We start from the raw sequence: 24455 nt of genomic DNA, 5'->3' as shown, positions 1-24455 counted from the left end.
TTCAAACTGTGAAACTGAAGGTTGGAAAAAGTGAACCCTAAGCAAATGACTTTTTAAAAAGCTCATTGCAGTCAGAATTTAGCACACCTGGAGTCCATTTAATGAAAAGTTCCGAGGTGTGGCCTAGAATTACTGTTTTTATCATCAAAGTTTGAGCTTTTGACAAGAAGCATATCCAGATGGGAATCATGCCTCGCACAAGAGAGCTGTCTGAAGAGCTGATTGAGAATTCTCAATCTACATAAGGCTGGAAAGGGGTTACAAAGTCATCTCAACGATTTTAGATATTCATCAGTCTACTGTTAGGCAAGTTGTCTATAAATGCAGACAATTTAGTATTGTGGCTACTCTGCCTAAAAGTGGGTGCCCTGCCAAGATGACCCCAAGAGCACAACGCAAAGTCAGCAATGAGGTAAAGAAAAACCCTAGAGTGACAGCAGAGGACTTGGAAGTCATTAGAACTGGCCAACATCTGTTCATGAGTCAACTATACGCAAAACATTGAACAAGAAAGGAGTCCATGGCAGAACACCAAGAAGGAAGCCACTGCTATGAAAAATTTTGTGAAAGAGCACTTGGACACTCGACAATGGTACTGGGAAAATGTTTTATGTAGCGATGAAACCAAAACTATTTGGGAGGTACAAGCATTACTTCATTTGGTGTAAAACGAGCACTGCATATCAACATCAAAACATCATCCCTATAGTAAAGTATGACAGAGGGAGCATCATGATTTGGGCCTGCTTTGCTGCATCAGGGAAAGAATATGGAAGAGTTAAGGCAGTTCTGCAGGGAAGAATGGGCTTTAAAATTCCCCCCGCACAATGTGCAGGTCTGATCTGCAGTTACAGAAAGTGCGTGGTTGAGGTCATTGCTGCCAAAGGATGGTCAACCAGTTATTAAATCCCAAGGTTCACTTACTTTTTCCCACTACCACTGTGAAAATGGAATGCGTTTGTAAAATAAAGACATGAAAGAGTAGAATTTGTGTGTCACTGGCTTAAGCTCATTGTGTATATCAGTACCTGTGACTTAGATGAAGATCAGATCACTTTTTATGACCAATTCATGCAGTAAACCAGATAATTCAAAAGGGTTCACATACTTTTTACTTTGACTATGTTGACTAGTTACACGTTAAATAAAACAATGGAATTTTTTTTATTAAAAAAAAAAAACTTTATTGAGAAAAATCTAAGTTTAATAAAAAAAAAAAACACCCTATACATCAAGCTGTTCACCTACATAACATGTGAATGCAAGAGGAACGTCTAGGCATATGTTAATTACAGACACCGTGATGATCTCCCACATAAGTGTGTGTGTGTGTATCTATATATATATATATATATATATTAATTATATATACATACACACACACACACACATATATATATCTATATCATTTTTTACACACAGTCACCTTTTTCAAATTTCTCACAAACAGGCAGCAATTTACCATGGCCCATTAAGACTGACATACTATGTTAATGATGAATTTTCACACCTAGCAGAATTGCTGCCTTAAAGCCCAGCTGGACCTTGATTTTAATCTGTAAAAACTGCACAAATGTTAGTAAATACTGAATGTCAGGCCATTTAACTACCACAAGCATGGACAGCATTTCTAAAACTGATTCAACCTTAAAAGGGCAGCATCCTTGGAAAAGTGAACTTCTCATATTCAGTATGAAAATTGAAACATTTCCCCTCAATAACTGGATGTCCAAAAAACATTCCACTTTTGTATTAAGTACAGTTGGCTCCCCTATTCATGCAGAAAGTAAAGAAATAAAATTATTGAACAGTAACCGAGTGCCTTGGCTTAAAGTTGCAGAATTGTCAATGACCAGTATATTTCAACAGCCTTTAAACATGTAGATTTCTACAGTGCAAAAAACAAAATGAAATTTTAATATCCCTCTACGGTTGGTTCCATCTTGTAACCATTTTCTGCAGACATGTAACCATCCCCAGACTGAAAAGACTCCTGATCCATGAATGTATCTTGACCCATCTCCTCTTGCTGCGATTCCCTGGGAAGCTGAACCATACCATTGTTGTCTGGCAATGATGGTGGCAGAGAAGTTTGTTGCTGCCTATCATCTTTTCTTTCACCCCTCTCACGCTCTCTTTCCCGTTTATGTTCTCGGTCACTCCTATCCCTATCCCTATCTCTCCTCCTCTCTCTGTCCCGATCCTTCTCTCTCTCTCTGTCTTTATCTCTATGGCTACGCCGTCTGTCTCTGTCCCTCTCTCTATCCTTGTCTCTGTCTTTTTCACGTTCTCTGTTGCGTTCCTCTCCCACAACAGCTTCTCCTCCATCATCTTTGGAAACTTCTGGAGCAGCAGAAGCCAAGGAGTTGTGTTCATCCTGTAAACTTTCCCCTCCTGTACTAAGATCAGGCATGACTGAATTACCTTCAGGTATCCCTTCATCTTTTGTACCACGATCTCTGTCACGCTCCCGCTTTCTGTCTCTACTGCGGCTTCTCCTCTTCCTGTCGCTGCGATCAGCTCCTCCTCTCTCTCTGTCACGACTGCGCTCTCTGCTTCCTCCTCCCCCAGCCACAACACCTGGTCGCTCTCTTTCTCGTCGACGGTTGCTTCCACTCTCTTCAGAGCTACCCACAATCAAACCACCTGCCCCCCCACCACGCTCTGCAGCTAATACTCCGCCTCTCTCTCTTGACCGGGACCGACGGCGTCTCTCACGGGACCTAGAGCGTCTGCGCTCTCCACGATCCTTCTCTCGCTCTCTGCTTCGTTCAGAACGCCGTTCTCCTCTTTCTCTTTCTCTATCCCTAAAAAGGGGGGGAAAAATTTGTATTAAGAGCATTAATAAAGAAAAAAGTTTGCATATTTGTCTAACTTTGTAGTATTTACAAATGTAGGCAACAACCACAGGAGACAGATGGATATAGATAGAGAGATGGATGGATATAGATAGAGAGATGGATATCTCCATTGAGAGTTCAACTACATGAATTAAAACAGGATTCTGTATGTGCAATTGAATTAAACTTCTCAAACTGCTTTTGTACTGTAAACACTTGGAGCTAACTTATGTAAAATCCCAAGAACGTTTTAATAAAAAAATACTGCTCTTCTTAAGGGTTAATCAGCATCAACAGCAGCATCTTGCATTAACATTTCTATTGTAACCCTTAAAAACATTACTCCACAAGGCAGGAAAACATTACTCCACAAGGCAGGGGTTCTCAAATTCTGTCCTGGGGACCCATTGTGGTAGCAGGCTTTGCACCAAACAGCTTCTGTTTAAAATTGGACTCCTGGGCTAATTAAGTGAACTGTTATTTCCAAGATTGAATCTTGGGAACAATATGGAAATTGTAAAACTAAGCTTGGTTTAAAAAAAAAAAAAAAAAAAAGTACTAAGCAGGTGCATAGGAATAAAGTTTTTTTTTTCTTTCTTTTAAACATTTTCATCTAGATTGTCATTCTGCTTTTCCTGGTGTTCAAATTGTTTAATCCATTATTCACTAATTAGTGGGTCTGATGCTAAAGTAGTTGCAGCCTTTCATGATTCAGTGTCACTTGCCTGGGTGTCCGCTATGCTCGCTTTTAAGTGTCATTATTGAGATACAATGAAAGGGCAAAATATAATGAATAAACAAAAGAGAGTTAAGCATTTAAATCTATAGGAAAATAGTATTTCTAAATGACTTGTAAATGTAAAAAATCAAGCTGCTATGTTTTTCTGAATAAGGAAAAAAACACCTAAAATAATGAGTTTATGGTTATCAGTTGTCGCTGATTACAAATCTGGTGTAAAAAAAATAAAAACTTGAAGCCACAATGGGCCCCCAGAACATACTAGAAGACCCTCTGCCATAAGGTATTTTGGCATGCCTTTTATTTTCTGTTTACAGAAAGAAGAGTAGATTTTGTGTTGCAAGTTTGACAGTTTGAGTGACAGTAGGAAAGCCAATCCTTAAAGGACAAAATATGGTCTTCAAATACCAGTTGCGGGCTACTGAAGACTGGATAAAGTCTACTCTTAACAGTAGAGACCATTACATGCCTTTATTCAACCACTGTTAAGCTTTGCCTGAAACTGCTGTGCTGTGAAGCACCTAGTATGCAAGTGGTGAACCTCAGAATTGTGTCTTCTGATTGGGTTGTGACTGTCTGCCAGATCACTTCCTACCAGAGTTTCTCCCACTTTCCAATAATCTTAGCATTGTGTAGGACACCATACTCACTTATTTACAGTTTCTCTAAATGAAAGGCCTACACCTCTAAGCATAATAATGCTCTCGCTCATTTCATTTAAAAACTGCAGTTTTCTTGCCATTAACAATGGAATATTGTCCAAGTGCTTCAGATGGTGTAGCAACACAGTGTGCTCCAACTCTGCTTTAAGACAGAGAAAATTTAATCAACAGAAGTTGGGACATCTGTACAAATGGTTTGCTTCAACCTACAAGCAAGCAAGGCTTAATTTACTTTAATTGCTATAAAACATCTGTAGGTTGTAACCTATCAGTGGTTCCCTGAAGGTCCATTTGTAATATTCTCAAATTCTTTTTTCAGTTTTCTAATCTAAACTTTAAATTTAAATGTCTGCCAGTTTGATGCTTGCCTTTTCACCATTTAATTAATTCATTGCATTTTAACTGAATAAACCTGAAAAAAAAAAAACCTGGAAAAACTGAGGAATTACAATATGTATTAATAAGTTTTGGATCTATCTATCTATATACACACTTGTCAGTAGAGAGAGTTTCATTCACTCAGAGCTACATAAAGAGCTTACAGTTACGTCCATAAATATTTGGACAGACAACTTATTTTTAATTTTGGTTCTGCACATTACCACAATGAATTTTAAATGAAACAACTCAGATGCAGTTGAAGTGCAGACTTTCAGCTTTAATTCAGTGGGGTGAACAAAACGATTGCATAAAAATGTGAGGCAACTAAAGCAATTTTTTTTTTTTTTTAACAATCCCTTTATTTCAGGGGCTCAAAAGTAATTGGACAATTGACTCAAATGCTATTTCATGGGCAGGTGTGGGCAAGTCCGTCATTATGTCATTATCAATTAAGCAGATAAAAGGCCTGGAGTTGATTTGAGGTGTGGTGCTTGCATGCAAAAGATTTTGCTGTGAACAGACAACATGCGGTCAAAGGAGCTCTCCATGCAGGTGAAAGAAGCCATCCTTAAGCTGTGAAAACAGAAAAAACCCATCCGAGAAATCGCTACAATATTAGGAGTGGCAAAATGTACAGTTTGGTACATTCAGAGAAAGAAAGCAAGCACTGGTGAACTCAGCAACGCAAAAAGACCTGGGGCCTCATGTATAACGCCGTGCGTAGAACTCACACTATAACATGGCGTAAGCACAAAAGCCGAATGTGCGTACGCACAGAAAAATCCAGATGCAGGAATCTGTGCGCCCGCAAACTTTCACGTTCTTCCACTACATAAATCCCGATCAGCGTGAAAAGTAACGGACGTGCTCGCGCCTTCTGTCCCGCCCCAACTCCTCCCAGAATTACGCCTCTTTGATTATGCAAATCAATATAAATAGCCCTTAAGCTCAGCCTTCTGTGAAATGACAATAGGAGAAGCACGGGGGAAAATAGAAGAATTTCAGCGAATACCAAGTGGAGGCAAAGGAAAAACTACTATTTGTTGGTTTAAACAGTGGTCTAATCAACAAAAGGAAGTTGATCGAGTGACATAGTGTCGGAGAAACTCGAAAGCTCAAGTTCACAAAGTCGCACAGTGCCCGAAATAAAAAAGAAATCACATATCAAAGTCGGCGTGAAAAGGCGACTCATAGCCCACCGTCTGAGTGTCATATGAAAGCTTATTAGGGTACAGAGAAAAAAAATAGGCACAGTGGGGGAAAAAGCACGAAATGTGAACTTTAATCTCGAAATTTCCACTTTAATCACGTAGTTTATTTTGTCATTAAAGTAGAACATCATAAACTTCATCTTAAAATCGTTTATTTTACCAGTTTCTCAAGTAGCATGTTAAATGCTTTGTTCTGTATTTGATCTTCTATGTGCTGTGTGTGTGAATCACTACGTGCTTCCGTTCTTTCTCCGACAGGACACAGAATCCATTGCATTCGTGATATTACAGCTCTCTGAATAATTAAAATACTGAGATGTATACGTGATATCTTTTTCATGATGATAGGAATGAAAGCATGTTATTAAACATAGGAACACGGTGGCACAGTGATTGTTCATATCTCACACAAGAGGTTTGCTGCGCCATGTGCGACCTTCGATGAAATAATTTATTGCAGAAGTACTGTCTCTTTCAAACATACTAGCCTCCAATTCCAGTCCTTACTTTTCTTTCTCCAAATACCCAATCGCCACACAATCAGCTCTGTAATAGACGTTAAGCCATCTGTAAGCTTAGAACGCTGATTCTTCAAAACTTTTAAGGAACATTGAAATATCTTCGTAGTACATGTTTAATTATTCTATCAGTCTATCCTTGCAGTGTCGCGTCAGCACCAGCAATAATACAGCACAAGGCTGGAGCTATCCATGAACTAGCTAGCGCTGCGGCACAGTGTTCTCACATGTTTAATTATTAACAATACAGATTATTTAAATAAAGTTAAAGTTTTATCTGTATACTATAAGCAACATATTTTGCTGCATTTCATCTTAAAAATTATATCGTCATCATACACGCTTTATAAAGTGGCGCAGGTTGTGCAATATTATAACTGTAGTGTAAGTTTACAGTGGGGTACTGGTAATTGTACTAATAAGTACAAACAGTTCTACAAGGAGCACTTGATGGACTGATTGAGTGCGTTTATAGTTCTTGGGATGAAACTGTTTCTGAAACGCGAGGTCCGTACAGGAATGGCTTTGACACGTTTTGCCGTGGTTGAGGTAGTGTGTGCTTGAAACTGTATACTGATAATTCCCTTTCCGATCAGCTGCTGCTGTGATTTCCCACTCAGATACAGTGATATAAATACTCTGAGTGATGCAGTGAGAGTAATAATGGAAAAAGATGATCCGCTGTGGCAACCCTTAACGGGAGCAGCTGAAAGAAGAAGAAGATGCAGTGAGCGTAACAACGCTAAAGCAGTAATGGTATTTGGAATATTATGGCTATTCCATGGACCATTATATTGCTACAGGTTAATTACAATCAGATGCATTATACTAAAACAATATGCAGTTAATTTCAGTGTATTTATAAAGCTGCGTCAGGAATGTGGGTCTAAGAAAGAAAGGGTGACCATACAGGAACAGTAGCACTGCTTTGACGCTGGGTGCCGCCAGTCTGCAAAACCGAGTGGAGAAATTGCGTACGCCAGGGTATGAGGTACCGTGGAAATGTGCGTGGCTTTACGGCAAGTTTAGGTTTTATACATCGCGATTTGAGCGTGGAAACGTTCGTACGCAACATTTCTGTGCGTACGCACTGTTTATACATGAGGCCCCTGGACATCCACGGAAGACAACAGTGGTGGATGATCGCAGAATCATTTCCATGGTGAAGAGAAACCCCTTCACAACAGCCAACCAAGTGAACAACACTCTCCAGGGGGTAGGCGTATCGATATCCAAGTCTACCATAAAGAGAAGACTGCATGAAAGTAAATACAGAGGGTGCACTTCAAGGTGCAAGCCACTCATAAGCCTCAAGAATAGAAAGGCTAGATTGGACTTTGCTAAAGAACATCTAAAAAAGCCAGCACAGTTCTGGAAAAACATTCTTTGGACAGATGAAACCAAGATCAACCTCTACCAGAATGATAGCAAGAAAAAAGTATGGAGAAGACGTAGAACAGCTCATTATCCAAAGCATACCACATCATCTGTAAAACACGGTGGAGGCAGTGTGATGGCTTGGGTGTACATGGCTGCCAGTGGCACTGGGATACTAGTGCTTATTGATTATGTGACACAGGACAGAAGCAGCCGAATGAATTCTGTTCAGAGACGTACTGTCTGCTCAAATCCAGCTAAATGCAGTCAAATTGATTGGGTGGCGTTTCATGATACAGATGGACAACGACCCAAAACATACAGCCAAAGCAACCCAGGAGTTTATTAAAGCAAAGAAGTGGAAAAATCTTGAATGGCCAAGTCAGTCACCTGATCTTAACCCAATTGAGCATGCATTTCACTTGTTGAAGACTAAACTTCAGACAGAAAGGCCCACAAACAAACAACAACTGAAAGCTGCTGCAGTAAAGGCCTGGCAGAGCATTAAAAAGGAGGAAACCCAGCATCTGATGATGTCCATGAGTTCAAGACTTCAGGATGTCATTGCCAGCAAAGGGTTTTCAACCAAGTATTAGAAATGAACATTTTATTTCCAGTTATTTAATTTGTCCAATTACTTTTGAGCCCCTGAAATGAAGGGATTGTGTTAAAAAAATGCTTTAGTTGCCTCACATTTGTATGCAATTGTTTTGTTCACCCCACTGAATTAAAGCTGAAAGTCTGCACTTCAACTGCATCTGAGTTGTTTCATTTAAAATTCATTGTGGTAATGTACAGAACCAAAATTAGAAAAAAGTTGTCTGTCCAAATATTTATGGACCTAACTATATATTGCTTCATAACAGTGTGCTACAAAATATGTTAAGGGTTCCAATAATTTTATCCAATCCATTTTTAAAACATATGTAAAGTCCTAAATCAAGTGTCTGCTTTAAGGAATTCAAAACAAAGAATAGTGGATGCCAATTACTCTTGTCTGATTTAACTTATTTGATGGAAATCTATGATTCTAAGTAATGGAAGGGTGCCAATGCTGTTGGCAGCATCTCAAGCTGCATAATGACATTTCTATGGGACAAAACAGTAGATAAAAACTTCAAATAGTTTACCTTTCATCATAACGTGAGGTGTCATCTCGGCCAGAATGTTTGATATTTACATCTGCACCACCTCTGCGTGTGCCACCAAGACCACCACCTGTAACACAAAATACCTACTTAGTTTTAAGAATATAACACTTCTCTTGCCAATACAGTAGTATTTTTTTTTTAATCACCTCACGAGCAAACCTCTTGTTAATGTACTAACAGCTAGTGTAAAAAGTTGTTCAAAGGAATTGTAATAAGCCTGACATTTACTAAACTGCTGAGGAATTATATTCAAAGTGCTATTAGGCAAAAAAAAAAAAAAAAAAACAGATTAAGGAAGAGAGAAAAGAAATGCAGCAACACAACACTAAGGGCGCACCAATACCAATTTTTTTTGACAGTTGATACCAAGTAACTTAATTATACATGGCCGGCCGGAATACTAAACTACTACTTTAATTAGAAAGAGCGATCTTCTATTTTTTCAATAACAAAGATATTAGAATAGCTGGTATTTAATAAGCCGCAGAGAATAAAATGCAATGGTTTAAGAGTCAACATCTGAGAATGTAAAATTGAGCACAATTCTTGTAAATGTTTAATATTTTGTCAAAATCAGACAAATTAATATGTAATTTCAAATATTGTAATTCTTGACAACCAAATCAAAAATCTAGCTTAAGCTTTCAAATGTTTATAAAAAAAAAATACATTTCAGCCCTTTCACAGAGCGGTCTTTCTTTTTTAATCTGTAACTGTAGCTTGGTTGCTTTTCTCAACTGAAGAACATTATTATCTCGTGATAGAGCAAACCCATCTAAACTTAGGTACGTCGTCATGTGTACAGAAGAATAACAATCTTACTTGCAAGTGTTCTCTTCAATACCAATGAAAGACATACAAATGTAGTGTGTTTTTTAAATCAAAATTTTTACTTTTTTGCTCACAATGTACTTATGACTTATACACTGTTATGCAAGTAGAAAAGGCAGCCTTACCGAGACGGACATTTGAAAACAACACTTCACAAAAATGGTCATCTCTGAATGCACTCAGTGACTTTAAAGACTTTTAGAGAAGGTGCTCTGAATTTTGATTTTTGTCTTTAAGTAACAACAATTTTGCATGCACAAGTGGCGTCAAACATGAGTAGTTATTTAAAGCAGGCCATTTCACTCAAGGGTCTGTTACTTTATTTACATAACTTTACCGATTCTGGGGCAGTAGCAGTTCATTTCACCAGTTATGTAGTCAGACATTTCCAGTGACTCAGTCCTACTAATCGGCAACTCTCCCTGACAAAATCAAACAGGTTTGATGTTGTCTTAAGGGAGAGGCAAAAACTCAGTTCAAAACCTAGTAGCCGGTGAATGCTTAACCAGAAGTACAATTCATATCATGTTTCTACGTGGGATAATGGATATATAAAAATTTGAATGAGGAATTCAAAAATAACCTTTTTTTTGATAATGTAAGATTTTTCAAAAAACTCAAGTTTGTTATCGCACTATAATTAAAAATCAATGAAAGTTTAATAATTAGTTTGAATGTAATATTTTCAAATATTCTTGTTGCACTGCCATTCCTCCCATATTCCACACCCATATATGCACAGAAGTGGATACGTGTGGTGTTGTGGTTAAGGCTTTGTAATTCAAACTCTGAGGTTGTGAGTTGAAATCCCGCTACTGAAACTGTGTGACCATGAGCAAGTCACTTGACCTGCCTGGGATCCAAATGGAAAACCAAAAAATGTAATCAATTGTTTAATATATGTTAAATGATGTAAGTCACCTTTGATAAAAGTGTCAGCCAAATACGCAAATGTAGTCAGTTGTGGTTTCAAGGCAGCATTCCTGTCAAGCTGTATGACAGTACCGTCGGTGACACTGTGGGCCATTAAAAAGAACCACTATTTTCCTTTAGTTTGGAACTGATAATGAAGATGTGTACCTGAATATAAAACTGTTTAGAATATGATTTTATCATGGAAAGGTTACATCAAGTGTGAAGAGCTACTATGAAAGTGACCGATCTCTAATATATACTTAACACAAGGGTCTTTACTTCTACCATTACCATTTTGTTCTCAAAAAGTAGTGAAAAAAGTTTCCTGCCATAAAATTGCACGGATTGATTCACTGACCTACAGTGATGAATATATTTTAGAGCAAACAGCCTTTTTTATAAATTGCCAAGAGTTGTATAAAATCTCTAAATATCCAAAACTGTTGCTTGAAAAACAAAATTTGGAAGCACTGCAAAAAATATAGTACATCTGCACAAACGTCTGAGCATAGCACAACCCCCAAGACCCTAGATGGTTAGGGGATAATAAGTGATAACTAATTTAAGAAAAGCAAGTTTTACAGTGTGTTTTAGTAGGTATTAGTCACACTTTCAAACTTCAGCTGTTGGCAATAATTTAGATAATACTTCTACCAGTAATGTGGATCAGCCTAGGCTTTTAATTAGATACTCCACATCAGTATCAGCTGTCAGATTGTATCGGTGCACCCCAGTGTGTATGCCACAGGAATAAATCCTTTAAAAGCTGTGAGATAAGATTAGGTAGAATATTTAAGGTTTAAATAACCTTTGGACCAACTAATAACCATTGGCTGTAATAAAGTCTGTTAAAGCACATCTTTTCATGTGTCACATTCCTTTTGTAAGGCAAATATGGAATGACAGAAAGCAATTCAGTATACAAGATCATTTATTTAGCTCCTCAATGACAAGTGAAGACAAAATGGCAAGTAGCATATTGAAAATATCACAATATAAGAAACCACTTAGTCATGCTAGCCATTCTATCAAAAATCCATAAGATAGCAAATAAAACTAACTAGTCCACATCAAGTTAAAGGAATTTGATGCAGCTTCAACACATTTTATCAAAGAAAAAAAACATTTTGGCACTGTTTAAGTCGATGAATCCCACACTTTTGATCACACAAACCCTTTTTCAATCAATGGCCTATTCTGAGCACCACTATGTTGTTGCATTTTTAAACAGTAACATTTCAAAGGTCACTTTTACCTAAATTAGATGAATGGGCTTATTAGGCCCAAACTTGAAAGTTATGATTAACTGAAGATAATTTCACTTTTGGATCGCTTTAAGCATTATTTCTTTGGTGACAAGTTTTTCATTGATGCGAAAGTAAAAAAAAAAAGCCTGCCTCGCATATGTTGTGGCAAAGGGCATTAGTACAGTAGGTGCCTTCTTGATTGTGTAAGAATTCCATTATTTGTACTTGGAAATCCAAAAGTGGTTTTCATTTAAACTACAAGTTTAGTCTTAAAACTGACAGCTGTTGTTGCTGCAGAAATTATTTTTTGGTAGAGGAAGAGGAACCTCAAATGGGTGATGAATAAAAGTTAAAGTAATGGTGCATGAATGGAAATTAAATGCGCAAATTCAAAATGTTTTTAGATACTTATTAATCCTTTAACAAGATCAAACAGCACATTCATTCATTTTTACAAATTCCTGAAGGGATGGATAACACTGGACAGTATACACATTAATGCTGCTTGAACAGAATACGATTTTTTTTTTTTTTTTTACTGCATTCACCTTGTCTTGTGTGTTGACCACACTTGTGTCAACACTAAGAGAATTTGGCTTGATTAAAGACAAAAAAAAGAATTTAGTCAAGCTCATAAATGTGTGTAAAAAGTAAAACAGACTATCAACAAAAGAATTACAGTACTGTTTTGTGCATCTCAGTTCAAACCACCTTGTTAAAACCTTAGTGTGCAAGAGCTACTGCACTTTATTAGAAGTGTCTCATGCTTACTGCCCATTTTGTTGCAGGTGTGTGCACCACAGTTTGGAAAACATTGGTCTAAATGAACATTTAGTGACTGGCTCTATAATACAATTACCCATTGAAGATATAAAAAGGATGCCATCGTGCCATGTAAAGTCGAGATGTTCTTAGGTCATGACCAGTGCTCTTAGGACAGGATAAATTCTAAATAATTAGATACTATCATTTCTTACCAAGCCTGCGGGGGCGCCAACCTTTCACAGTACGTCCTCTTTCCACATCAACAAGTACTCGACGGCCATCAATCTTCTTTCCATCAGCATGTTTGTAGGCAGCTTTTTAGCACAAGACGATATCAGATTGAGCAGCAAGTAGGAAGGGGGGAGGGGTGAAGCAGACAGATTAGCAAAAGACTTTCCTTCTCTCCCTCCCACCTCCCACACAAATCAAAATAGAACCCCAAAACTCATCACAATGGAACAAATGCAGAACATCTATGCACAATTTAATTGAGCTTAAAATACAGCAGAAAAAAAAACTTTAAATGTGCAATGACTGGGCAAAATTGCACACATGCCCATTTACTACCTTGTTTAAAACTGACCCAATTTATTTTTGTCTGAGAGGGCATGATTCCATCTACCAGCACATTAAAGGCTCCAAAAGCCTATCCCAGAAGTTCTAAATAATCAACATATGAACAAGCAGACAAGCATACAGTTAAGGAAAACATACCAAGACAGTCCTAGCTTTATTTTGTGCAAAGCTACTTAAAATGAGAGAAACTTGTAGGCAATTAAGACAACAGCTCTCCAATTAGTAGCCAAAGCCTACTCTCTGGGCATCAAGAAAACTTTTTGAAGATAATCAAATCCTCAAGCAATGTGACTAACCTGCATCCACTGAAACCTGCAGATTTACTCAAAAAGAAAGTGCAATCAAACAGAAAACGTCCAAGAATGTGTATCAGGTTTTTCATTAAACACTAAAATAAGTAACTGTTTCCCTTTGCTTTAAATTTCTAGACATTTTCACTTTTAAAAGCCACGTTCATAAACTTAAGACACATTTTAAAATAAATACGAACAAGCACTCATTCATACAAAACAAAACTAACCAAAATAGAGCAAAAGATTGGCAGAAACCCATCCTGCACTAGCTAAATTCCATTACCAAGTTTTCTTTTAGTTTTAAATCAAATTTTGTACCTTGCCCAAAATCTATACTGAAGTTACTTCAAAGACTGATAAAACAGTGTAATCAAGGGACAGAAGATTTCAACAAATATTCTTTGTAGAACAGTTCACAATTCTAGAAATTGTGCTGCTCATAATGTTCCACTTCTCAGGAACAGTAAATGACTAAAATAAAGGTATCTTGATTGGTAAACTCACAGACCTTACCAAGAACATATTACTAAAAGATTTCGAGAAAACCTCTTGAAAATGTGACAGCTTAAACCACACACAAGTTTAAATTATTCTACTTGCTAACCAATTAATGGCTAGTTTCAAATTTATTTAATACATCAAATGATTCTGTGGGCGACTTAACTTCACGGCCATAAAAAAAAGTTTTACACTATATTCTGTTGACACCCCACAATTTCATAAGGTTGTAATTAATGCAATGAAGTTAAGAAATTGTTAAGGAATCACATCAGATAGGTACAGCTTGTAATAAACCATTTATGTGAATCAAGCATTACTTTACATATTCAGGAGACCTTTTACAAGCACTCAAAAATGTTATCAGAAAAATATGAAAAGCATAGTATACAGGATCATCAGAAATGACAGAATTACAAAATGTAAGCAGTATAAATATGTAAAAACTCCTAAAATCACACAATTTATGTGCATATTAAAAGCCTAATGTGACCACAATTGGCAGCTCTACAAGATGCAGAACCCTCACATCAGGTGCCACTTGTACTGTTGACTTCATATTTGAGTATCAAGAAAATTTCAGGATTTTCCTTTTTTTTTTTTTTTTTTTTACAAGTGCTGGTTTTGTCCAAAATTTAAAATGTGGGTCAGGTCTGGGCAAAGCAATTCTATAAAAGCATATAGTTAACATTTCTCTCCCTATTACTCCTGTGACTCTACCATATCCAAGTTTTAATCAACCTTATATACAGATTCTTTAGGAACCTATGGAGGTGAGAAAGAAAGGAACACATTGTTTTCAAATGGCAATGTCACTCACACATTTGGCCAGCCATATGCAGCATCAGTATAAGTTTGATGTTGATGTTTGATGGCAAAATTAACCAGTGGGAAATTTTAAATAACTGAATCTACCTCAAGTCAGAGTACACTTTGGTGCCACTGTTAAAAGAAAAATAATGTAAACTGCAAAAGAGTGTTTGAAAGCCACAATACAAACACAAAGCTAATGAGCATGGCTCAACATCTAAAAAACAGTTTTTAACTAAATAACTTGTAGTTAAAAATCACGTATTTTTGTACAACTTTTACTGTACCAACATCCGAATTCAGCCTAGCATACCCTTTTAACAGGATGTCTAAGGACATCCTGGCCCTGAAGAGCCAGGGCCATCATGCTTATCAAATACAACCATTAAGTAATATCGTTTTTGAATCCTAAGTGACAGAGGAAAATAAATGACTATCACTTGACCAGAAAAAGAATTTATAAATACAGTTTAGTGCATTATAACTATTAGAGTGTGTCACAAATGACTAGGGAAGAATTAAAGCAATACAAGAAAAAAGTAGAAAATAGGAAGGGGCAAAGCACAGAGGAACAGCAAAGGATATGAAAAGTCTGGTCTGTCTTTATCAAACCAGTTGCATTAATAAAGTTGTAACAATGTGAAAAATTAAACAACTCCTGTAATGACTTTACAGCAAAATTTCAAAACGTACACAATACTGTAAGCTTGCTCCTTTTTCTGACAACCAATAATGTGTTGCCTGCCAGAGCTGGCACTATACAAATGTTTTCCATGCACAAGTTCAACAGGAATATTGGCCCTTTAATTCCTTTCTAATGTTCTCTATGGGTACGTTAAACACGGGACAGACAAATGAGCTTCTCTTCAGGTTCAAAACACCCACGTACCTTAATCCACGTAGCACCATTATATGGTTTGTACTTCCAGGTAGGTGCTAATTTGTTGTCAGCTGTTGCACAGACACGACTCCATCACTGTGACTTAAGCCAAAACCAAACCTGATCGATTTTGTCCAGGCTAGAGCACAGCCGGGTTGGACAGAGTTAAGGGAGATGTAAAACTGCACAACTGGCTTTCATGTGAGCATTCTAGGAGCGTGACCAATATGTCAAAATAATGCAAATGAACACTGCAAACGAAAACCTCTGGAAAAATCGTGTAATGTAATAAGGCCTTAAGGAAATCAAAATTTAAGAATTGCTTTAGTACAGATCATAAAAAACAGCAGTTAACCTTAAAAGCAAAAATTCTTGTCCCAATGTGGCACAGCAGGATTATGAAAATGTTTTTTGTGCACTTTACAAATAAAGTGAGAAAAAGCGTAACTTATCTGTCCCATTATTCAGATACAAACCTACTGACTTCTATTCATGTTCACCATTACATTTCCTCTTGCTGTGTTTGACTGCAGGCTAACTTTTAGTAAAAGGGTTCAAATCTTACCTGGCTCAGTCACACTTTTCCATAAAATAAAATGCATAAACAAACTTAGCCACAGTAGATCAACCCACCAAAAAAAAAAAAAAGTGTATTATACATAGATGGAAGAAAAATATAAAAGGAACTAACACATTTCAAAACTTGACATGAATTTAAAATATGAAAAAATGCCACAAGTGTTGAATACCACTCAAAATTTTGGACACACTAAAGGTCCCTGGTGTCCAGGATGGGTGGCAAAGCAGTTGGTCTTGGTCTCCAAAACTATGACGATGTCTGACTTGGTCATTGACTTCTTAACATCTCCTGCAATCACCAAACCCACAAAAAATTCCAGGAAACGTTTTCTTCTCCTTTGTTGCTAACTAGCCACAGCTCAAAATATTAAATCAAGTTGAAGTATACTTTAAGTATCAGTCTATGTTAAGCATTTACTTTGTTTTTATGAACTAATTTTTAATCAAAATTTTTTTTAGATTTTGTAGTGTAACTTGTTACAGCACTTTCAGCCTGTACTCAGTAAATGCGATGAACTACTTTAAATTGACTCAGCCGATTTGTTTTTGTTTTGAGAAATAGACATTTTGATTTGCTTAAATTCTATAAATAGAAAACACATTCTCTTAACCAAGACAACTATGTATAAATTTTTCTAAAGTAATTTTCTTTCTTATTAAAACTAAAATTTAACACCCTGGACTTGTATATAAAAAAGTAGATGTCATTTGTAACAGCAGTAACATTTAGAGATGGAAAATGATCACCCATAATCATTAAATCATCCTAATTGGTATGTGTGCTACTTTCAAAGTTATCTTGTGGAAATTCTCTCATTAATGTACAGTATATGAGCCAATTAGTTGTGTTGTCACAGGGTAGAGTGGGTACAAATAGCCCTATTTGGTAGGTAACCACTGCTTCTGGCTATAGTATTCCACAGGGAAAGAACACCTCAGCAAGTCAAAGAGAAATGGTAGTCCACCATTATCTTAGAAGAAAAAGATCAGTTTTGAAAAGTAAGATTTATTCAAAACAGTTGAAAAAATCATCAAGCACTACAGTGGGGGTATGAGGGAAGCTGCCTTGGCTTCAAAAAATAATCTTATTGGAGTCAGCATCCTCTGAAAGTGCCAAATAGCTTCACCTCAGATTAAAGATAAAATTAATGCTTCACTAATTTCAAATAGACAAATCACAAATATTTCAAAAGAAGCTGCATAAATCATGCCTGGTAGAATTTCTACAAACTAATGACCACTGAAGAAAACTACTTGCTTAGACCAAGAAACACAGGATATGCACATCAGATCTGTGGACATTTGTTATTTGGTCTGATAAGCCCAAATTTGGGACTTTTGTCACCAAACACCCTTTGTCTTTGAGAGGCACCGAGAAGGTGAACGGAGCGTAGGAAAGGAAGTGCAATGGGGTGGGTGAGTGGCTTGCAGGTGATACTGCTGAAAATTTACTTAGAACTAAAAGCACACTTGAACAGTATAACCCAGAACACACCACCAAGCTTTGTAAGAGCAAATGAGAGCAGAGAAGGAGTGCTGCAAACATAACTTATGCTTGACAGTCAGCTATTTTAAACCAAACAGATGGTATGGGATGAGTTGCTCTAGACAGTGAAGAGATAGCCAACAAGTACTCTGCTTAGGCAGAAACTTCCAAGACTGCTGGAAAAGCACCCCAGGTGGCTTCCTCAAAAAAGTGTACAAAGGAAGGCTAATTTGAAGAATAAAAACCTTTTGTAAGTAGGTATGCCCAAACCTTTAACTGGAATTGTTGATTAAAATAAATCTTAGCAAAGAATAGAAGAAAAGTACAGTGCCAATGCCTGGCAAATGTGTGTCAGTATTTGAAAAACCAGCAAAAACTAAAAACGTAATACTTAAGAATTCAAATGACCCATTCAAAGTACCTAGAATGAAATGCACTAACCAATTATAACATCAAAAATGTTATTTATCACACCCAACATATCATCTGTGTGTGTATATACAGCATAGATAATAAAAACCAACCTATGACACTCTCGAAAGCAAGCGTTATTAAACAGAGCCAAAATTGTTTTTAAAAACACATTTTGGATATGTATTTCTTTTAGTTAATGCAATAATACCATGTGAATTGATAAGTGGGCTACCTATATTTGCTTGTGTGCATTGGCATCTTACAATGCACGACAGGGTGGAAGGGTTACATCTTTAAAACCATTCCCACCATCCCCAAATGTATAATTTTTTAAAAAATATATATATCTATATATATCTATATATATCTATATATATATCTATATATATATATATATATATATAATATAATATATTATATATATATATTTTTTTTTGTTTTAAAAAAAAAAAAAAAGGAAAAAAAACAAACTAACAAAAAAAAACCACAAAACACATTACCACCACAGCTGCAGTGTGTCCTGCGTTGAACTGGTTGGAAACTTGGAGAGGAGACTTTCTCCACGAACCTGCAGTCAATGCTGAGTCTTGGAGTAGCCATGATTTCTGAGGGGGTGGGGGTGCTGGCTTACCTGAGCCCCCTTCGCTTCTTATTTCAAAACTTACATTTACTAAACTTCTCCCTCCCATCCCAACAAAAATGGCTAAAATGTAACTTTTAAACTAACTTTACTGTAACTTATGTCTGAGAATGACATTTTTTGCTACAAAAAAAAAATAATGAGCAGGGAAAGAAAGCTTGCACTCTCTTCATAACAGTGCTATTTAGATTCCAGATCACCATCATATAAACTTTCTGAAGAAACCACTTAATGCAGACTCATGTCATTATACTTTGCTAAATCACGACTAGCAGCCTATTACTTCCCATAGACCACAGTTAAAGATAATCTGCTATAAAGATATTTTTTTATGTTCTGGTGCACACACTAGTTACTTAAGACAGACAAACAGACAATGTTCTTTAGAATACCATGTTTGTTTAAAAGGCATAAACTTCATGGCCAAATATCAAACAGCATAAACTCATTTAGTAACAACCTGAAATAAGGATCAGCCAAATCAATTTCACAATTTCTTAGACACTATATTATAATGAATAATACACTCTTCAAATGCACATTCTGATCCTCCAAGGTTTCATATTTACAATTACTTAAGCCTCTATCCAAGGAGGCTAAGGCAGTGTTTATACATCACACAAAGTGATTCTTGCGCCTGTGGATGCTACTGCCACACAGGTATTGTACTGTTTATACTTGTGCGCATACTTTACGTAAATCTGGAAAATTCCACCAGGTAGCAGTGGGAGATGATATCACAGTGAGAAAATATTTGGCTTTGCCATGTTGTGAATTGCCCAAAACATCCATTAAATTCCGAGGACACCTTGCCACAATATCTCTGAAAAGGATGGACATTTAATGATTACATCCATCAATCCAGGGACACCCCCAGTCCAGCATGCATTGGGCGTGAGGAAGAAACAAACCCTAGATGGGGCATCAGTTCATCTTAAGGTGAACAACAAGCACACACAAACTATCGTCATTTTAGCATCACCAAATCCCCAACCCTGCATGTCTTTGGAAGGGAACCTAAGCACACTGCAGAAACCCACCAGGAAAACATGCAAACTCCAGGCAGGGAACACAAGGGATGTGACTTCCTATTGCGAGGCAGCAGTGGTACCGCTCTGCCACCATTCTGCCCTCATGTGTAATTAAAAGTAATTCATTATTTAAATGCAGTTAATGATTTATTTGTAAAATGTAAAATACATAAATGCATATCATGAAAGTGATATCAAGTATAAATCTAAGGATTATAAATGTACAGAGAGCTGGAGTATTGTAAATTTAATGTGTTCTGTGTGGCAATAGCTGCTTGCCACTGCTGTCAGTTCAAGAGGAAGCCCCAGAAGCATGTAGCGAATAACAACTCAGTTTTAAATGACGTTTATGACAGTCTACTTTAAAGATAAAGTATGAGATTAAAGCCAAAATTTCCACTTTAATCACAAAAATAGACCTTTTCAGTGTCCCTGAATTTTTTCCCTGTGGCTCAAATATGCTGCCGTACATTGTGATGCTGTTGTGAAGGTGCAAAAAAAGGATGGTATGCGAGACCTTTAAAAAGTATTGTGTCATTATGTTAGGACATATGGGATGCTTGAATATAAAAGCACCATGAATGCATTTATATGTTGGCATTTTGCTGCACCACACGGAACCATTCATCAAACATTGAAGCACACACATTGAACCTTCCAAAGATCTCCAAAGCGGCTGTCACATGTAGATAGTAAACAGAGACACCGACGTCTCATTCCGACTTTATAAAACTGCGCCCTCTGATTTTTTTGCTGGTACCGCAACTTTCACACGTGTTGCTTTAATTTCCAAGGATGCCATGATGCGTGTGCATACACATTCTGAGTGTGAAGTACAAACCGGTGCTTAGATTTGAGGTACAACTGCTTACAACCCCCCCTTTCCAGATTGCAGCATTTGCAAGTGAAGTAGCTTGCTAATGGTCATGCAGTGATAGTGGCGTGATCTGAAACCACCACCTCAGGGTCTGAAGTCTAAAGACTTAACCAATATACCATATTGGAAAAACAGGAAAGTCTAAGGAAACTGACACTTTAAAAATATATCTTGTTTTCAAGACAGTCCACATTAGATTTTACTTAACTGCAAGCTGATAAAAATACAATGTGATGAGCAAAAACGCAACACACAGCCTGAGTGATGTGCATCACTGTTTACTAAAAAAAAATAATAATAAAAAAAAACTTCCTTCCTAAAATAATAAATGGTGGTATGATTGTGCATGAATGCAAATGCCTAAGTGTATATCAAAAATTGGAAATAAAGAATTCAGGCACAATTCAGTCTACAGTGCGCAGTGGTAATTTAGCAAAGCATGACTAGAACCTGAGTTGCAATCTTAACAATCAAGTGGTTTTCTCAGGAAAATACTATAGTGGAGAATGAACACTAGACAGTTTGCATAAACCTCTAATATGGTGCAACAAGAATCAAATATACCCATGATGATGTGAAAGGTCCAACATCAGCATTCTTTTTCTCTCATTCTTGGCTGGTATGGGGTAGAAAGAAAATAACTCTTTAAATCTTCCCAGGATTAAAATTTCACAAAAGAATCTAAGCTAGGATGTTAAATCATGTAACAAGTATCATTTTAATAGTTTGAGTTCATCCAAATAAATTAATAAACTTACTTATAATGCAAGACTGGCAAGTTAACAGTTAAGATGGGGAGGGGGAACAATAAAAAAAGTGGCATTTCTATTTAAAGGCACAGGTTTGAAACCAAAGCCTTTTGAAACAATAATAAGACAGCCTCTCATTCTAAAAAGAATATAAATGCTTTTATCCTGGTATGTACTAGCTAAATACCACAACATATAAAACTACAATAGTCAGTTCAGAATGTAAAACTAATTACCCTAAAATTATTTCACTGTGTTATTAGGATCTAAACTCCTGAACCTATGCACAATGTTGTGTAGTAAAGAGTTAAATAAGAATGTACATAAAATGTGCTATGTAGACATTCAATTATTCCAAACTGAAAATTCTACAAAATACAAATGTAATACATTAGTGAAATTTTCAACTTAAAGATGCATTTAGGTTTTTTTTTTTTTTTTTTTTAGCAAATTCAAGTGCGGGCTATAGCACGCACTCACACAAAAAAGTCTGTTTCAGTGCAGGAGTCAATATTGCAGCTTGGTGAATTGCAATTCAAGGTTTGCATTTGTACTTAAATGAAGTCTAAAACACTGGGTCTGTATTTTAGGATTGCTGAATTTCAATCTATAGAATTGTTTTTCAGTGCAGCAATCAGATGTGTGTTGGGGGGTGTTTACAATGAGGATGACAAACAGCAATATAAACATACTGTCTATCAAATAAAGGTTAGGCCCTGGTAGCAAGCTTGGGACTTGGCACTACAATTTACCAGAACCTTTCATTAAAATTTCCAAGAATTAAAAAATGCATGACTGATCGGTAAAGGTTGCTTTGACAGAGTAGGGCTGCAACAACTAATCGATGTTTATAATTGCCGAGAAAAAGCGGCCAATTTATATTGCTATCAATTAATTGTTTATTGTGTATTAAGTATATTACTTCACTGGCTAAGAGCAAAGCATTATTCTGAGACGTGACACAGATGAAGGATGTGAATACAGCATAACAGATTCGGAGGCAAGAGAACTTTAAAGTATGAAGTTATTTCCAGAAAAGCTCACTTGGCACAGGAGCACAACTGTGACATGGGAGGACCTGAAAAGAAAACATAACAGAGTAATGGTGATCTCTCATAACATAAAATACACACTAAGCAACTTGTTAATTCTTAACCTTAATTTCTGTGAGGAAAGAAATAAGGCTGGTGTGTGTGTGTATGTATGTATATATAAATGGCTGTGCCAGAGCAGGGGGTTAGCATTGTACCTGTTGAGCCACCATCCTTTATTGATCTCTTATGAAAATAGAATGGGTGTTCAATGTGATGTAAAATGATGCAGATGTTCTTATATACCGTGTTAAACTTCTTTGTGGGTCCTGATTTCAAAGACAGAAGGTGTAGAGAAGATGGGAATAAACACGCACATAAAACCAAGAAACTCAAATGTATGTTTTTTTGTTTCAGGTCAAGGATTTTTTTTTGCCTCAAACTCATTTTGTCTGCATTGTTTTTAAAATGCAAATGTAAAAATTGCAATTTTTGCTTTTGTTTCTTTGCAAACATTGCATTGAGATTACTATACAATACATTATGATGTTATGCATAAAGCCTAACATCAGGGGAAAACTGGTTTGTACTTCTGCATTACAGTCAAAAACAGATGAAGCATTTGACGAAAAAAGAAAACCAAAAACACAGGGGGCTGCTACAAAAAGTAGTAAGATATATGTTAATGTACATTTTTATCAGTTCAAAAATGTTTTGCATTTTTACATTTAAACAATCCTGAATGTTCTTGTTTAAATATGAAAACGTAAACTTTTTTGCATGAACAGATTTTAGTTTTATATTGCAACAACGCAACCTACAAAGAACATAACTGGACTGCTGAATTTATGCCAAATCAGGGACAAACACAATGTGAAATTACGATTGTACAGTGAATACCAAGGATGCCCCAGCTAGAATGTTGACAACAGCCTTGAAAAAGTGTCAAGACAGACCTTATAGTTAACAGGACCTGTTACGAATTTGTTTTTTAGCAAATGTAATTTAACAGCAGATTTATTAATACGAAATAGAGCACTGTGCAATAAACACATTTGATTAAAAAACACTTTTGCACAAACATCGCAATTGTTAAAAACCTTTCCAATGAATTGGTTAAGTGGTAAATGACCAACTAATCGATTAGCAAAGGAGTCATTAGTTGCAGCCCTAATACAGTATATTAACTATGCTCTCCTCAAAAGAATTCAAATGTCTTAAACAACTGAACAAACTTAAAATTAGCTACTGAAGCCAAAAATTTGAAATATAAAAATTGAAAGAAAGACAGAACCCAGACCCATTTGAAATGTACTGCAGATAGAAGACAGACTTTTTTTGGAGGGTACGTGGAGCCAAAAATTCACTATATATGGCTAAGCTACTCAACACCTGTTCGCAGAAATAGGATTCACATTTTTTAGAGCAGAATCTTCTCTAAAGCTAAGATTATGACTAATCAGCTCCAAATTCAAAAACAACTTTGTTACAAACCTTCAAAATGCAAAAACAGCCAAAAATTATGACCGTGTTCATGTTAACCTAGGCCATTAAATGTTCTTAAGATGCTAGTGTGTGTGTGAAGGACGTGTTACTTTATGGCTTTGATATCTTACCCAGTTATACAAACCCATTATACCAACCATACAGTGGTAGCAAGCAGCTCGTACCAATAGCATCATCTGCAAGCCAGTACTGGCATTAGCCATCTCAAAAAATGGTGGCTGCAGTGACAATGAGAACAACACATAGTTAATATAGCCTCCAGACCAACTGCAGCTTAAACTCTAACAAAATAAACGCACATTAACATACAAAAGAACATTCAGCATTCATACACATTTACAAAAAAAAAAAAAGATAAATTCACCAGCACCTCTATTTACATACATGACTTCATTCACATTAAAAAAAAAAAAAAAAAAAAAAAGACTTTCAAAATATTTCACCCCAC

The 24455-nt window shown here is 36.5% G+C and overlaps 1 protein-coding gene across 1 annotated transcript in view; it reads right to left on the bottom strand.

The window, feature by feature from the left end:
* Window positions 1-1424: 1424 nt before the first annotated feature.
* The window catches only part of snrnp70 (small nuclear ribonucleoprotein 70 (U1)), a 107519-nt gene continuing 84488 nt past the window's right edge, over window positions 1425-24455 (bottom strand). The window contains exons 8-10 of the mRNA XM_028813670.2: window positions 12850-12951; window positions 8859-8946; window positions 1425-2807 (exon numbers count right to left, since the gene is read on the bottom strand). Coding sequence (XP_028669503.1) covers window positions 1916-2807; window positions 8859-8946; window positions 12850-12951 — 1082 coding nt within the window. The 3' untranslated portion in view covers window positions 1425-1915. The remainder of the gene's footprint in view (window positions 2808-8858; window positions 8947-12849; window positions 12952-24455) is intronic.

This window comes from Erpetoichthys calabaricus, chromosome 11, assembly GCF_900747795.2.
Source record: "Erpetoichthys calabaricus chromosome 11, fErpCal1.3, whole genome shotgun sequence".
Classification (NCBI taxonomy): domain Eukaryota; kingdom Metazoa; phylum Chordata; class Cladistia; order Polypteriformes; family Polypteridae; genus Erpetoichthys; species Erpetoichthys calabaricus.
Note: the sequence above shows the minus strand (reverse complement) of the source record. Positions and strands in the feature narration are given on the sequence as shown.